Source organism: Stigmatopora nigra, chromosome 11 (genome assembly GCF_051989575.1).
Source record: "Stigmatopora nigra isolate UIUO_SnigA chromosome 11, RoL_Snig_1.1, whole genome shotgun sequence".
Taxonomy (NCBI): domain Eukaryota; kingdom Metazoa; phylum Chordata; class Actinopteri; order Syngnathiformes; family Syngnathidae; genus Stigmatopora; species Stigmatopora nigra.
This window is the reverse complement of record NC_135518.1, coordinates 3,211,858-3,226,535: the sequence shown is the minus strand read 5'-3', so window position 1 is coordinate 3,226,535 and position 14,678 is coordinate 3,211,858. Positions and strand designations below refer to the sequence as shown.

The window sequence follows — 14,678 nt, the reverse complement described above, 5'->3', positions numbered from 1 at the left end:
GAAAAATATAAGAGTGGACAGAGCTACTGCCACTGGCTGCCACGTAAACGGCGCTGTCATGGGGAAAGGGTTAAAAAAAAAAAAAAATAGTTGGGATTTTATTTACTGCGCGCCATATGATTGCTGCTGCACAGAGAAGACGGGAGTAGTGCGCAATTGCACACGCGCGCAACTTAGAGGGAACATTGCCCGGGACCCTAGAGCTGTGAGGCCGATGCCCCGCTATGGCCGCTTGGCCGCCTTATGCAGTATTGTATTTTCATTAATATTGTAGAAGTATTTTTTCTTGCATATTGAGTTTCTGAATTTTTAAGCGGACAAAGTTACCTAAAAATTATTGTCAATTGATACTTTTCTCTTATAGCCCACCATGAGATGACCATAATTGCCAAACTATTTTGTGTACTTAAAGTCAGTAACACTGTGTTTCTCTCGTGTCCCTAAAATAGCAGTCCCAAGTGAGCAGCAGTCAGTGGCCATAACAACTAACAGAGACTAACAACATAGGGACACTGCAGTTTGCTCCCTCTATTTATACGGAATAGAGGAAAAGGTAGGCCATGTTTAGTTAAATTCTGTGTCAAACTGATACCAGCTAAAAATGGCAGACTTTGTGATTAAGGCTGTAACTGAAAGTAGGCCTTAAACCCAAAATCTGACTTCCTAATTCGGGTTGGGAGTAGTAAATGACATTCAAACAGTTAATGGATTCTGGTGTCATTTTAAAAGAGAGAGACAGGAGTGTGGAGAGGTTCTATCTTAAAAAAAACTGATTTGATCAAAATGGTAAATAGTATGGGCTCCCCCAAGATCAGTCTTTTTGGAAACAATGACGTTAATACTCTCGTGTCACAAAAGTGAGAAGAACACAAAAAGCGCCAGAATGATGAATGGGTGTCCACACGTGTCTATTTGGTGTAAACTTGGGATGCAATTGTATAACCAAACTTTGACATAAGGATGTACAATAAGAACCATATTGGTGTGGTTTCATGAGTGGTATGTGCATATGATTGGTTGTATCAGTTTCTTCTTCTTGTTTAAAAAAAACGTTTAGAAAATGGACGAGTAAGGCTGGAATGGACCAACAATGAGTCAAAATAGACCCTGCCTGTGGAACCAGCTTTCTCAAAGTGTCACTGCTCCTTGTGACCGCTATAAGCATGCCTGCTGCAGCTCTGATGGAAACATCTATATCTTGGCAGGAAGAAACAACAGCACTCTGGGTGACTTTTGGAGTTACAGTGTAGGTAAGCCACTGACCAAAACCTGACTAAATGAATGAATAATGAATATTTATTTTTTCAATGCCTGTTGTTTAAAGATAAAATTCTTAAAGTTGAGGCACTTATATATAGTTATATAAAGTTGAAACGTCTTCTTGATGGGAAGAAAAGGAAAAAAATATATATAAATGAGTATCTGTTCCAATCACTCTATCAGAGAAAAATCAGAGTTGTTGAAATAACTAGAAACTCGAGAGCCATGGCATTATGTTCTTCACAAGTGTATGTAAACTTTTGACCACAACTGTATATGTGTTGGTATATATCTATTGGTCTTCTCTGCTGGCCTAAAAATATTCGAATCACAGACTGGTGTTAATTATGTTTTGTCCATGAATACTTATTAATAATTCCAAATTCTCTGTCAGCTTCCTTTCATTGCTCTCCCCCTGCTTGTGCTGCTTCCAGGTGTGTGTTTTCATATTTAAGCATCTAACCAACCACATTTCAGCTATTTGTTGGCTGCGTCAGAAATCTGCCTTGAGGCCTTCACAGTCAGTTCTGCAGGCTCTGCTGCATAAAACAAGCAATGATAAAACCGTTGCTTTAACCAATCAGAATTCGATTTGGCGACCCCAAGGGATACGTCATTGCGTTCTCGCAGGCTTAGGGATATGTCATCACTTTCACCAACTATGATTGGCAAGTGATTGAGTGGACTAGCCAGAGCTACCAAACAGTATCTGGGGCGAGCTGCACAAGCATATATATTGTTGTGTTGATCCAATATGAGTTTTGTCAACTCGCAAAGGCTGAAGGAGGAGAAGAAATTGATTTGTTTGCAGATTTACTGTCAAAGCCATTTTCAAGACGAGACTTTTCAAGAAAAAAAAAGCTGGACATCATTAAGAAAGGTCGGACAACTCCAAAGGAACGAACATTTTCAGCACTGTATCGAATAAAAACTTATGCCAGAAATAAGACAGGACAGGCTCAACTTTCAGTATTGGCTTTGATGGCGATAAAAAAGGAGGAAAGAAAGGAGGATGGATATTGTGTACAGGTAAAAAGGATTTTTGGTGACTAAAATATGGCTATATTCCTTAATAATATTTCACTTGTATGAGGTTATTATTGATGATTTTTTTGTGTTGCAGCTGAATGAATGAATATTTTTTTTATTTTTTTAAATATATGATGTATGGTGCAGTTAAATATGACAATCGGCCGATACACACAGCCGAGTGTTTTAATCAGAATTTGGTCCAACACAACAGGCCTATTTATCCACAGTAGAGGTTCTTAGCCATAAAATACTTTATGACGGTTGGTTTGATTCCAATAGTTAATTTTAGTTACAGGGCGATATGCTGGTGCTCATTACCCATTTTTAACAAGCACTTTAAGGACTTCATTGCCCAACAAGACTCTGTTCAATGATTGATCCCATTACATAGGAACAGTTTAAGGTTAGACCTGTTTGATGTAAAGAAGAGAGATTGCCATAGCACTGATAGCAGGAGCCTTTTGAAGCTATATTAAATGCTGTGCCAGAGATTTTTAAGAGGACTTAGTTCGCTTCACGCTTAGAAGGTTAAGTGTGTTGGATTTTATCTATTCATTCATTTAAGGTGTTAGGTGTTTTTTTACAGAACACGTGTAGGACGTTTGGTGTCATGTGACAGGGGCCTGCATATGAATGAAGAAAACAACTCGGCGTGTTGATATATGTTAATTTGGTTACTCAAGATACTTTTGATAATTCCAAAATTTCTCTATCACATACGACAATATCACTTTAAACACATTGCCACCTGCAGCATGGAGTCACATAATATGCAGTGGCAAATAATTAGATTTTTTTTTGCGACTTATAGCCAAGGGGACTGCTCTCTATAGTCTAGACTTTATGATAACGACTTAGAGCAGGGGTGGCAAACAAGTTAGACATAAAGAGCAAAAATTTTAAACTGTGAGTCAAAGAGCCACACCACGTACTGACGTGGCAAAACCAACAGATACACACACAAAAACAGACAATTAAAACCATATTATTCACCATAAGTTTCTTCTCCTTTCAAAACAAAACATGTGTTCATTTCAAGTTAAGTGTCCACCCTGAACACACATCAAATGCTACTTAGCCAGAGTTCACGGTACCCAGACATTTCGTTGACGGACACCTTGTCCCCAGACGGTTCGTCGAACGGACACTTTGTTGCCGGACACTTTGTCGACCAGGCAATTTGTCGCCAGACAGTTCGCTTAACCTTGACCACTAACCTTAACCACGATTAAAGAAGACAAAGGAAATTCACATATTCGTTATTAAAGAAAATAAAACAGCAAAAACTCACTCGACAAACACATTATCATTTGGCTGTGTGCAATTGCTAAATATGCTCGTCTCTAAACACACTACGCACGAAACTTCCTACGTTGAGCGCCCCACGTTTGGAAAGACCCCAAAAGGTGACACAACAACTCAGATGTCACGCTGATTCTTCAGAACAAATAGGGAGACATCTCTCTGGGGCACTGAGTGACTCCACTAATTTAATATTTACTGTTTGGGCTTTAATTGTGAATTGATGTGGCTACGATTCTGACTGGATGCCGATATTTGTTATGAAGTGTGCCAAAAATACTGCATATCTGACTTTGATATAGACCCACACGTTTGATTTTAAATCAAGCAATCTATTGTCCTTTCAAAGAACAAATTCTATTGACTCTATTGATAGGAGCGAATGGGCCTGTTCTTAAAATGACCAACAAGCGACGACGTCTTGCTCCGTTGCTTCACAACGCGCCTCAGAAATCTAGTCTGTATACACGATACCTATGGGAATACCATGCAAAAAAAGGAATACGACGAAGAATATGTGAATTTCCTTTGTCTTCTTTTTAATAAAATAATTTCATATATTACCTTTTATTTTAAAAACAATTGTTCGCAAGTCCGGCAAAGAATTGTCCATCGCCGAAATGTCCGGCGACGATATGTCTGTTCGATGAATTGTCCGGCGACGATATGTCTGTTCGATGAATTGTCCGGCGACGAACCGTCCGGGGACGAAGCGCCCGGTGACGAAGTATGTGTCAACGAAATGTCCGGTCACAGAGTTAAATCAACTACCCTGGAGGTTGCTGTGGCTACGAGCTGCATTCATTTTGTCCCGGAGCTGCATGCTGCTCAAGAGCGACATGTTTACCACTCCTGACTTAAAGGAACATTACCTTTTTGTATCCTGGTCTGACCTAAATTTAAATGATATATTTTGTTAAAATTAACCTGTCGTAATTGAGGCAGTGCTTTTGAATTTGTACCTTGGTTTGTAGAATTCACAGAAGTCTTTTTAACCATTAAAAAAGAAAAATCCTTTCTGATCTGCCCTTGTCTCTAGTGCGTAATCAATGGACACAGTTGAGTTGTGTAGGAGAGACTGCACCAGAGGAAGTTGAGGAACATTCCATGGTCGTTTACAAGGTACAATATTTTCCGGACTATAAATTGCACTTTTGTCATTGTTTGCCTGTTAATACTCTAGTGCGTCTTGTGTTTTTTCTTCTCTCTGACCATCGATAGCCTGTTATGTTATTTTTCTTTTAGGTGAGAGTTCTTTGAAAAACTCTTATATTAACATGTGACTATTTAGTCTATTGTTCTCTATGATTAATTTAATAAATGTTTGTTCTTGGTTTCAAATAAATTAAAAAAAAAACAACAACTAGTACCAGTTTCGGGTATGTATTTTCCCCTCTCTTCATTGTGTATTCTTTGGTTCGTGCAACGAAAATCTGCGGTATATAAACTGCTTGCAAATTGATCATCATTTGAAATTTCAGGGCTTTATTTACGTCTTTGGAGGCACACTAGATTCAGGATACGCCTCGTTGAGATGTCCCCTTTGGGTGTATGACATCGGTAAGATATCCTGTGAAGGTCAAAGCAAATGAAATATTGTCAACTACTGCTATTCATATTCTTAGCCAGCCATACTTCTACTTCTATTCATATTCTTAGCCAGCCATACTTCTAAAAACAAAACATGATGCAACTTGCATGAATTCCACCATGGTTCTTACTCTTGCTACCAAACTTTACTGCTAGTGCTCTGTCACTACAGAAGTCAACCCAACTTTAGAAATTACTGCTAATACATAGTACCTGCCTTCATATAAACATATATTCCAACTGTATTTTCACTAGAATATTCTGGAGCTAACTCACTAAACTATTAACAAAGTTCTAAGATCATGCATACATAATAGAAATGCATCAAGAGACCATCAAAGCAGTGCATTTTTTTTCTTTTCTTCTAATTTCTCTTTTTTTTTTGTTTTCCATTGGACTCACAATGCACAACATTACTTTTGTCTGTTTCAGCAAAGCGCAATTGGATGGAATGTCCGACAAAAGTGATTAGCTCTCAGGTAGATATACTAGTTTTATTTCTCTCCCTCATACTGTAAAGTTTGAAAAATACAGGTGGTGTAATTTGACTGAATAGATACATATGTGGGGGTTAGGGAAATGAAGTTGGAAGTGTATGTTAGTTAGTTTTTCAGGACTTATAAGGGTTTTTCAGGACCAATTGGTTGCCTGTCTCTGTGTGCCCTACGGCTGACTGGCGACGAGTCGTGGGTTTAGTCTGCCTTCCACTCGAAGTCAGCTGGGACAGGCTCCAGCATCACCTGCAACCTTTAGGAGAATGCGCGATACAGAAGGGCAGGAAGGAAACAGAGAGTGAGGGGGTTAAATTTGCATCTGTGCATGCTTCAAATTAAAGCATGGCAGTTGCAACAACATCAAAACCCTCAATTTATTGAGCAGGTGTGCAGGTTCTTTTAATGTTAAAACATGAGAAAAGAGCAACAAAGGAGAGGTGCCACTGCATCTGAGTCAAAATAATCCAGTTCCCAATTGATTTCTTCATATTGGCGGTTGGATTTAAAAAAGGTTCAATGTACATCAAATTGCCAAGTATCGGCCCTATATATCGGTTGATCACTACTAAATGTAGTGATTTGTTTTTTTGATGGTCTTTTCTATATGCTTAGCTTCTTAAAAGTGCCTTTTGGAATAGCAAGTGAATCACGATTTTTGCAAATGTCTTTTTTTGATTTGTCAATCGCGCACATAATGTAGTTGGTTGTAGAGCTTGTCCGATATAAATTCGGAAATTGGCAAAATCTGCACCACGAACTTGAACTATGTATTACCTTGTATCCAGCTTTTATCAGAATTTTTTTAACCTTTAGCTGTGTGTGGCCTCTTACAATATAGCATATGCTTTCATGTGCCCCCTTGATCAACCCCTGCTCCGTATGTTGTGTTCTCACCGCGCTGCGTGCCTGAACTAACCTGGCACGGCAGATAGACTTTTCCATAAATTCTCCACCTAAATATTTCATAAAGGCATCTCGAAAATTTACAATTTAGAACTTTTTCATGGGAGGAACCTTCAAATAATATAAAGCTGCTGATTTGACAATGCCTCATATCATTACCTATTGGTTGGGAAAAGGGTAAAAACTTTGACTCCTATTAGAAAGCCTCACTTTTTTTACTGTAAATCCGACAAACCTAGATTTCTCACAATGCATGATTGGGGCAGCTATTGGCCAATTTGCGCTGACCTGCTACATTGATGGAATCTCATATCCAATAGTAGTACAGTAAAACTTTAACACACGAGTGTCCCGATATACAAGCAATTTGACATACGAGTAAAATTCTGAGCAAATATTTACCTTGAGATATAAGACAAATTTTGAGATACAAGCATTTGAGACTGCCAGTTGGACAGGCCGCAAGAGGCTGCTTTATGATTTCACCGCACTGTCTCCTGGCCTATCCCCCTATTTCAAAGATTTCTACGAGCACTGAGTTGTATTTTTCGTGTTTTTTTCGCATTAGTGCAGAATTAAGGGAAACACAATGGGTCCAAAGAAAGCCAGTGCAATGAAGGGTAGTGCGAAGAAAAGGCGTATGATGACAGTTGATATTAATCACGAAATAATCGAAAAACATCAGTAGTGTACACGTAACGGTGCTGGCTCACTTATCCGTATGGAGAAGCAGGAAGTTTGCCTCGAAAGCCGCGGTGGAATAAGTTAACCTCTTTGTCTTGGTTATTGGACAGGATGGATTAAATTTAGTGTAACCTGAGATTAAAACTTTTTTAAGTGTTTGTGTATAGGAATCTAAATTCATTTAAGTTAAATTTAAAGTTTGTTACGTTACGAGCGCATATGTCAAGTCTCTCTCCCATCCGCGAACTCCCTGTTGTATTGAATAATGTCTCATTCCATTATTAAACATCATAACCACTAGTTATTTGTTACTCTGTTGGTAAATGGTGAATTACAACCAATAAAACATTTCCATTGTAACATCCTGTGTTTTTCATCGGTGTTTTTTTTAGAGGGTGGGAAAGAATTAATTTTTATTTAGTTCATTTCTATTGGAAACGTTGATTTGAGATACGAGGAAATCGACGTACGAGGTAATTCCCGGAAAGCGTTAAGATCGTATCTCGAGGTACCACTGTACTAATATTCTTCAAGATGTCAATCCAATATCCCCACTCAATAGTGAACCAATTGACTTTCGCACCCACTGTTTGCGAGTAACACGTGAAAGATTATGACAATTAGACTAAAGTCTACACAGAACAAAGACAGCAGGTGAAATAGGAACGAGCACACAGAACAAAGACAACTGAAATGGGTACCAGCCCCCCTGAACAATTGTTGATCAATTTTAGTGAGCTTAAATCCGTGAGTTTCATCTTTCTAATAAAACTTGTGTTTACATGGACGAAGACCCCAATGCCAACCAACAGAAAAAGCCACAGTGCTGTGGTCATAGGGTCGTCTATGCTTATCTACGGTGGCTTCATAGACATCAAGGGATCCTCACAAGAATTTTGGAGTTTGGATCTTGGTGAGTAATTCAAATATTTTTTTATTGATAATGTTGCTGTTCTCAAAGTTCTGCTCGGTCCACAAAAAATCTTTTATCATGATAATTATTTTTCATATCACCATACCTGTCAACCTAAGGTTACAAGTCTGTATGACTGGCTACAAAAATCCTTATATGGACTTCAGTATCCTTATGTCAATCAGAACCAACAAAAAAGAACATTTAGATAGTACACTTTAATAATGTGTGACACACAAAATACACTTTTAAATCAATAATTTACTAACAAAATAATAGGATGTGCATCTTAATGTTTGAAAAAAGCATTATACATGATTGGCATTGCACTCTGATTGAACACTGTGTTTTTGGATGAAAATTCACAGTGAACTTATATTGCACTGTAACCTTTACATGTGAATTGCATTTGATTTCTTGCCAAGTTCAAATGTTCTTCATCTGGCTTAAAAAAACAACATCCCTCCATGTTCATTTTTCATTGCAGCAAGGCTGTAAAAGTCTTTAGAGCTAATGATTTCCTAAACTCAGTTTGAACTTTCCGGACTTGGCTGAAGATGTGCTCAAAATACGCATTGCTGCGGGGAAGAGAGAGGATTGCTTCCATAACTTGTTTTAGCAGAGGAAACCACTCTTTGCCCATTGGATTTTTGAGGTTGAGAATTCTTTTTCAGATGTCATCCAGACTTGCATTTTTTTTCATTGAAGTCTCCATCATCCAATAGCTGGTACTCATCTTTGAGATGCTCAGGATCCACTTCAGGAGCAAACCTCTCTACAACCTGACAATTGGTGTATTATTGAAAGCAGGGGGGGCCAACTCCAGTTCTCGAGAGTCCCTATTCAGTCGGTTTTCCACGTCTCCCTCCACCAACACACTTGAAACTAATCATCGTAATAATGCACAAAATTATCTACCAAAAAACTGAGGCAAAGTTCGGGTGCACATTATACATGAGGTTTTCGCTTTTATGACCAAATCCAGGGGTAAAACTGCCCTCCACCTGTGAAAAAGTCCCCTCTGCAGTCATTATAATGGGAGATGTAAAACCTGTCTTTGTCCGCCAGATTGCGTGCGAGAGCCCGTTCTTCCAGGGCCCAGGAGATATAATCTACCTTCTTTTACAAAACAGCCATCAAATAGCCCTTGAAAAGTTTATAGGTAAAATTTAAAAAAAAAAACTGCTCCAGAGAAACCGGTCAGCCGCTCGCTCCAGTCTGCCCACGGAGCGCTATTCTCGCTCAAGAAGAATGGAATCAATTATTTGGTGAATCTGGTAATGATCAATCAGACTTTAAACATTTTCAAATATTATGATCATGAATTAGACTTTAAGGATTTTAAATTGTATATTCCATTTCAGAATTGTGTCCATACTGGTATTTTTTTTTTACCAGGTTTCCGTTCTCGTGCAATCCTTGGTGTCAGTTGAGAAGTGAAAAGAAAATGTATACCAATTTTTAGTCACAAATTTCTGGGTGCGGGTTATACTCCAATAAATGCGGTAGTCGCCTTTATTCTTCTGCACTTAATTTCCTTGGCAACACCACTGTCAGAGGGTACTGGTGGGAGAATGTCGCACAGATGATCAGCAATGGATAGAGGCAAATTGTGTTGAACAGATGATCAGCAATGGACAGAGGCAAATTGTGTTGAACAAAGCAGCCAATATCACTTCTGAGTTAAGTACATTTGAGAGTGAAGAAGTTGTGGACTTTGTGAAAACTGTATTTTTGGGGAAATTAATAATAACTGCATACTGTACTGTATGTTGATGTTAATTTTGTATGTTTCTAAATGCTTGATAGATACAATGGTCTGGTCGCTACTCACTGATATACATCAAAGATCACTTAGCCCAGGTCCAAGACATAGTCACTCTGGAATGGTTTACCAGAGCTGCATGTACCTATTTGGTGGTTTACAAGGATTGAAAGAGCAGAGAGATTTCTGGAAGTGGAATCCTGCCAGCTATACATGGAGTTCACTCAAAACCAAGTAAGTTAAGCCTCAGTGTTTGGGTTTGACCCAGGGTTCACAGCTACAGTCAATGAAAAGAATGATCAGTCCACCCTTGCTTCATAAGTTTTGCAGCCAGAAGTACTGATTCATTTTGGCTTTTTACTTAAAACATGCCTTAAACATCTTAAATTGTTTATTATTCATTGTGTATTGCCATGATTAAATTGTGATGGGAAATGCAAAAGAAATGTAATTTATTGGATTAATCTTAGAATTAATCGTCAGATTACTTGATTATAGTCTAAGTATAAAATAAGTAGGAGATAGTCGCAGCCATACTCCAAACTTATTTAATGTAATCTCACGGTAATCTCACGTGAATTTTCTTTAATATCTCAAGCACTCGAGCAGCGGATCAGTGCGATGCTTGACATGGTGGGTGCTGTATTCATGCATTCTTGATGAGTTTAAGGTGTAGATATCTTACATAAATGTGCCATATCTGGTGTAAATCCGTGGTTAACCGTTCAAAGTGTGTGAAAAAGGTAGTATCTTGTCATAGTCCAAAAATCGGCACATAGTGATGGCATTAACAAAGCAAAACTTCAACACTCCTAACATTTCCTACTGATATTCTTCCTAGGTTCGGACCCTCAAAATTGATTGGTCACTCGGCGGTAGCCTACAAAGAAAGCATGCTTCTTTTTGGTGGAGGAGAAAGCCTTAACAATCCAATGGGCTCTCTATGGAAGTACGACTTCTCCACTCACACATGGTCACAAGTAATCAAAATGCCAGGATCAAGTTCTCCAGATAAGATTCACCACTGTTGCATTGGTGTGGGTCTGAACTACTCAGCCCATACAACCAGCATATCTTCAGAAAGTAACTTAAAGCAACAATCTGAGAAATGTAGGCCTTTCAAAAACAAATGTTATCCTGCCTCACTCACTTTTCTAGGATCAGAAGGTGCTATAGAGCTGCAAACCTTTACCTTGGAAAAGTGTCATCACAAAACACTTGATGTCACAGAAAAAGACAAATGTGAGCTATTGGAAAGAAATGTGCATCAGGTTGATAGCTCTTTAACATTTGAAAACCAAGCATTCAATAAACATTGGAGCTGCACAGAGGAGGAGTTGTTCGAAGAAGAGAATCAAGATACATTCAAGCATTTGCCTGACATGCTGCTGGTTTTGGGAGGCAGACCATTTTCTGCATTTAAGCCTATCTCTGTTTGGCAAATGACTCTTTCAGACTGTTGACAGCAAGCAGATTTTAAAATATACAGCCCTTATTCGGAGAATGGGGGAATCAAGCCGGCCGCAAAACGAGCAATTTTGCTGTACTCAACTGAACACTTGAATAGAATGCAATATGTACATTTTGACAGGTCGGAATTAATTTTGCAATTCAAAATTTGCATCACAGTTGACAAAAACGAATAAAAATTCACAAAAAAAATCCTTGCTCACTCCTGCTGGACACAGAAAGACTGTTACAACTCCTCCTGGTGGTAAGAGGTACCAGGAAGTCGCAACTACCACAGCAGAAAAACACGACCAATGAGGAGACAGACACACAAGGCAATTAGCATTAAATGACAGTTTATTAACAACAAAGTTCACAGAAAACCTGGACCACAGGACCACATAGGGAAGCAAGAGATACTAAAATGGCACTCTTAAATGAAAAAGGTTAAAAAAATGCACCATCCCAGACAGGTGTTCAAATGTACACCCCCAAAAATACAGGAAATAATGCTTGAGGGTTCCATTGTCAGAACTGATGGAATAAAAGTCTAGACATGGGAATAAACTACTTGTATAAGTGCAACAAACTATATGTTTACCCCCGGGTGTCTAAACTTATCTCAAGTCCCCCTATGCAGTCCAAAATTAACTTTATCAACATTGGTGCCTTCTAAAGAACGTAAGGACTCCACTGTCTTAGCACTTGCATGCCACACTGTCGAACCCAGAACTGCAAAAAAGGAGGCTCTAATTAAATTAGGGCAGGATGTGGACTTTGATTGATGGAGGGATGAGTGGGAATTTGTCACAGCTGTGTTAGCCTGGGCAGGGCTTTGCCACAGGGGTGGAGCCACAGCTCCTGGCACCTGCTGAAGAAGAAAAAAACACAACCTCCATCATAATGTATACCCAGGCTGACAGCCGTAACAAAGATGAATCTCCGATTTATGTGTTCCTAGCTATAAGTGGCTAAAATATCCAACCGTCTGCACCAAAATGTAAGTTTGAGCCCAATTACCCCATCAGGTGCATTTAGGGGAAAGGGAGGGAGTGAGTCCCACTTTAAATAGCTTACCTTCATATTATGCGCTCTCCTACTCCCTTCTTCTGGCTTGTGCCCATTCTCAGAGAGTTTATTTATTTATCAAGAAGTTGCATTCAGAGACATTGTGCTGTGTGCAGTAGGTCTAACAGTATTAAAGTATATTATGGTGTTACTTTCAAAATAATGCTCAAAGATTGTTAAACAAGATTTTATATGCAGATGCTTCTAATATGATAAAAGTATTTAGTATTTTATTCCTGTCATTTCAAAAACTGAAACTCATCTAAACATTTCATACTGTATAATAAAATATTGCTTTTATGATTGTGGCTCCATTTTTTTTACCTAGGTCTACAATGTCTTCTGTGTCTGTGCTTCTTACTGTCTTGCTACTGCAACCAAGAGATTTTCCCGAATACGGGATGAAATAAAGTTCTAATCTAAATATTCTACTAATACAATACAAACCATGGGAATTACAAATTCAATTTCTTTAAAAAAGTTAGTATTAAGAAAAATGGAATAATAACCTATGGTAAATCCATATTACTTATCTGGGCCTTTATCTACACAACTACCATATTTTTCTTGCATACAAGCCATATAACATGAATATAAATATATTCATTAATATGTGCTGTCTCTTAAATAAATCAAATTCAATCTCCAACTCAAACCTTCCTCATGAGAGTTACTAACAGGAATTTATGCAAAAGTTTTATCGGCAGTTTATGTTCATGATTGACCAAGACAACTCTTGATAATAAGAGGAGGGTGATAACCTGAAAATGTGTGTAAAAAGTTTAAAAATGCAAGCCCTGAACTTCATAGAAATATATTATATCACACAAATACAGTGTTCCCTCGCTACTTCGCGGTTCAGCCACGGCGGATTCAGAGCTTCGCAGGTTTTTTTTGGGGGAAAAAAAAATACAAAACTTGCATTGAGACAACATATTTTACTTTTTTTTTTTTGTTATAACATGAATTTCACTCTACCCATATTCTATATGGTGTACTGTATACAGGGGGGTAAATAAATAAAAAAATATTATTTTTTAAAATTAAATTCAAATTAAGCATTTTTGAAAGGGCATCCCTACTTCACGGAAATTCACTTATCGCGGGTGGTCCCGGTCCCCATTAACCGCGATAACTGAGGGAACACTGTACATACATATAAAACATTACAAAGTAAAAATGATCTTTTCTACCCCTATTATTATTAAGAAATGCGTAGCGGAAAGGCAACGGCATTAAATTTGCATTGGTGCTGTTCTCTTTCTCTCTCTCTCTACCTCTCACCCTCCCTACCTCTCACCCTCCCTACCTCTCTACCCCTCTACCTCTCTACCCCTCTACCTCTCTACCAATAAAGGGCCCCACAAAGTGGAGCACGGCAGTCGCAACAACAACAAAGCCCTTGGTTTAACGAGCAGCTCCTCATTTATGTTGTTGGCTGAGACACAAGACTGGACAAACAGGAGTGGGGCGTGGCTGCATCTGAGCCAAAATAACCCAGTTTTAAAATTAATAATTAATTTATCAAAATTATGCATTATTCTCTACACTGTTGTTTTCAAATTGGAGTCCAAAAACAATCCCATAGAGTAATTGTCAAGGGTCAGGGTTACAATTCATATTTTTCAATTCATCTTCCATACCTCGCATCATCATAAAGGTTGCAGGGGGTTGCTGGAGCCTAATGCAGCTGACTGGGAAAAATGCAGACTACACCTTAGACTGGTCACCGATCAGCCATAGGACACACAAAGAGAAGGACGACTCCACACTCACAATCAAACAGCAACCTGGCTGCGCCGAAGAAGTCAGACGAGTGGACCACTACACCATCAAGCGGTTACTTGATTTATTTCTATAATAAAAATGTTCAAATTTTACATTGTACAGCCATACCTCTACTTACAAATGCCCCTAGTTCCGAATTTTTCAGGTTACAAAACCTTTTGAGATGCAAATTAGATCCAAGTTACAAAAACATCAATACATTTCCTATATCCATTATTTTCTTGTGGATTTTTTTGTGGATGCACTGCTTCTTTCTTAACAATTTCCTTGCATTCTATTGGGCTCTCATTGGCTGTCTTACAACATCCCTCCATGTTTCTTTGACTGCCGTTGTCTGCTTAAACTAATGTTAGCTTCCTCACATTTGTGGACATGCACTTCAACACAAATTGTTTTTTTTATATTTATTCATTGTATGGCTGATTAAATA

General features: G+C 38.4%; 1 protein-coding gene across 2 annotated transcripts; it reads left to right on the top strand.

Moving 5' to 3' along the window:
* The first annotated feature begins 253 nt into the window (after positions 1-253).
* Positions 254-12,710, top strand: klhdc3l (kelch domain containing 3-like). Of its 2 annotated transcripts, XM_077728746.1 has the most exons (8): positions 254-553; positions 1,058-1,250; positions 4,634-4,716; positions 5,076-5,154; positions 5,617-5,663; positions 8,058-8,178; positions 9,988-10,177; positions 10,785-12,710. In XM_077728746.1, the coding sequence occupies exons 2-8, from the start codon at positions 1,091-1,093 to the stop codon at positions 11,404-11,406; spliced, it is 1,302 nt and encodes a 433-aa protein (XP_077584872.1). In that variant the 5' UTR covers positions 254-553; positions 1,058-1,090; the 3' UTR covers positions 11,407-12,710. The 2 variants fall into 2 exon arrangements, with proteins under 2 accessions (XP_077584872.1, XP_077584873.1); XM_077728747.1 differs by lacking the exon at positions 254-553 and having other exon boundaries at positions 1,113-1,246.
* The last annotated feature ends 1,968 nt before the right edge of the window (positions 12,711-14,678 follow it).

Excerpts from the sequence above, each read along its gene's own strand:
- klhdc3l (XM_077728746.1), top strand. The coding sequence starts at position 1,091 with ATGAGTCAAAATAGACCCTGCCTGTGGAACCAGCTTTCTCAAAGTGTC. Across the intron at positions 1,251-4,633 it reads CTTTTGGAGTTACAGTGTAG|TGCGTAATCAATGGACACAG; the intron begins GTAAGCCACTGA and ends CCTTGTCTCTAG. Across the intron at positions 5,664-8,057 it reads CAAAAGTGATTAGCTCTCAG|ACCCCAATGCCAACCAACAG; the intron begins GTAGATATACTA and ends ACATGGACGAAG.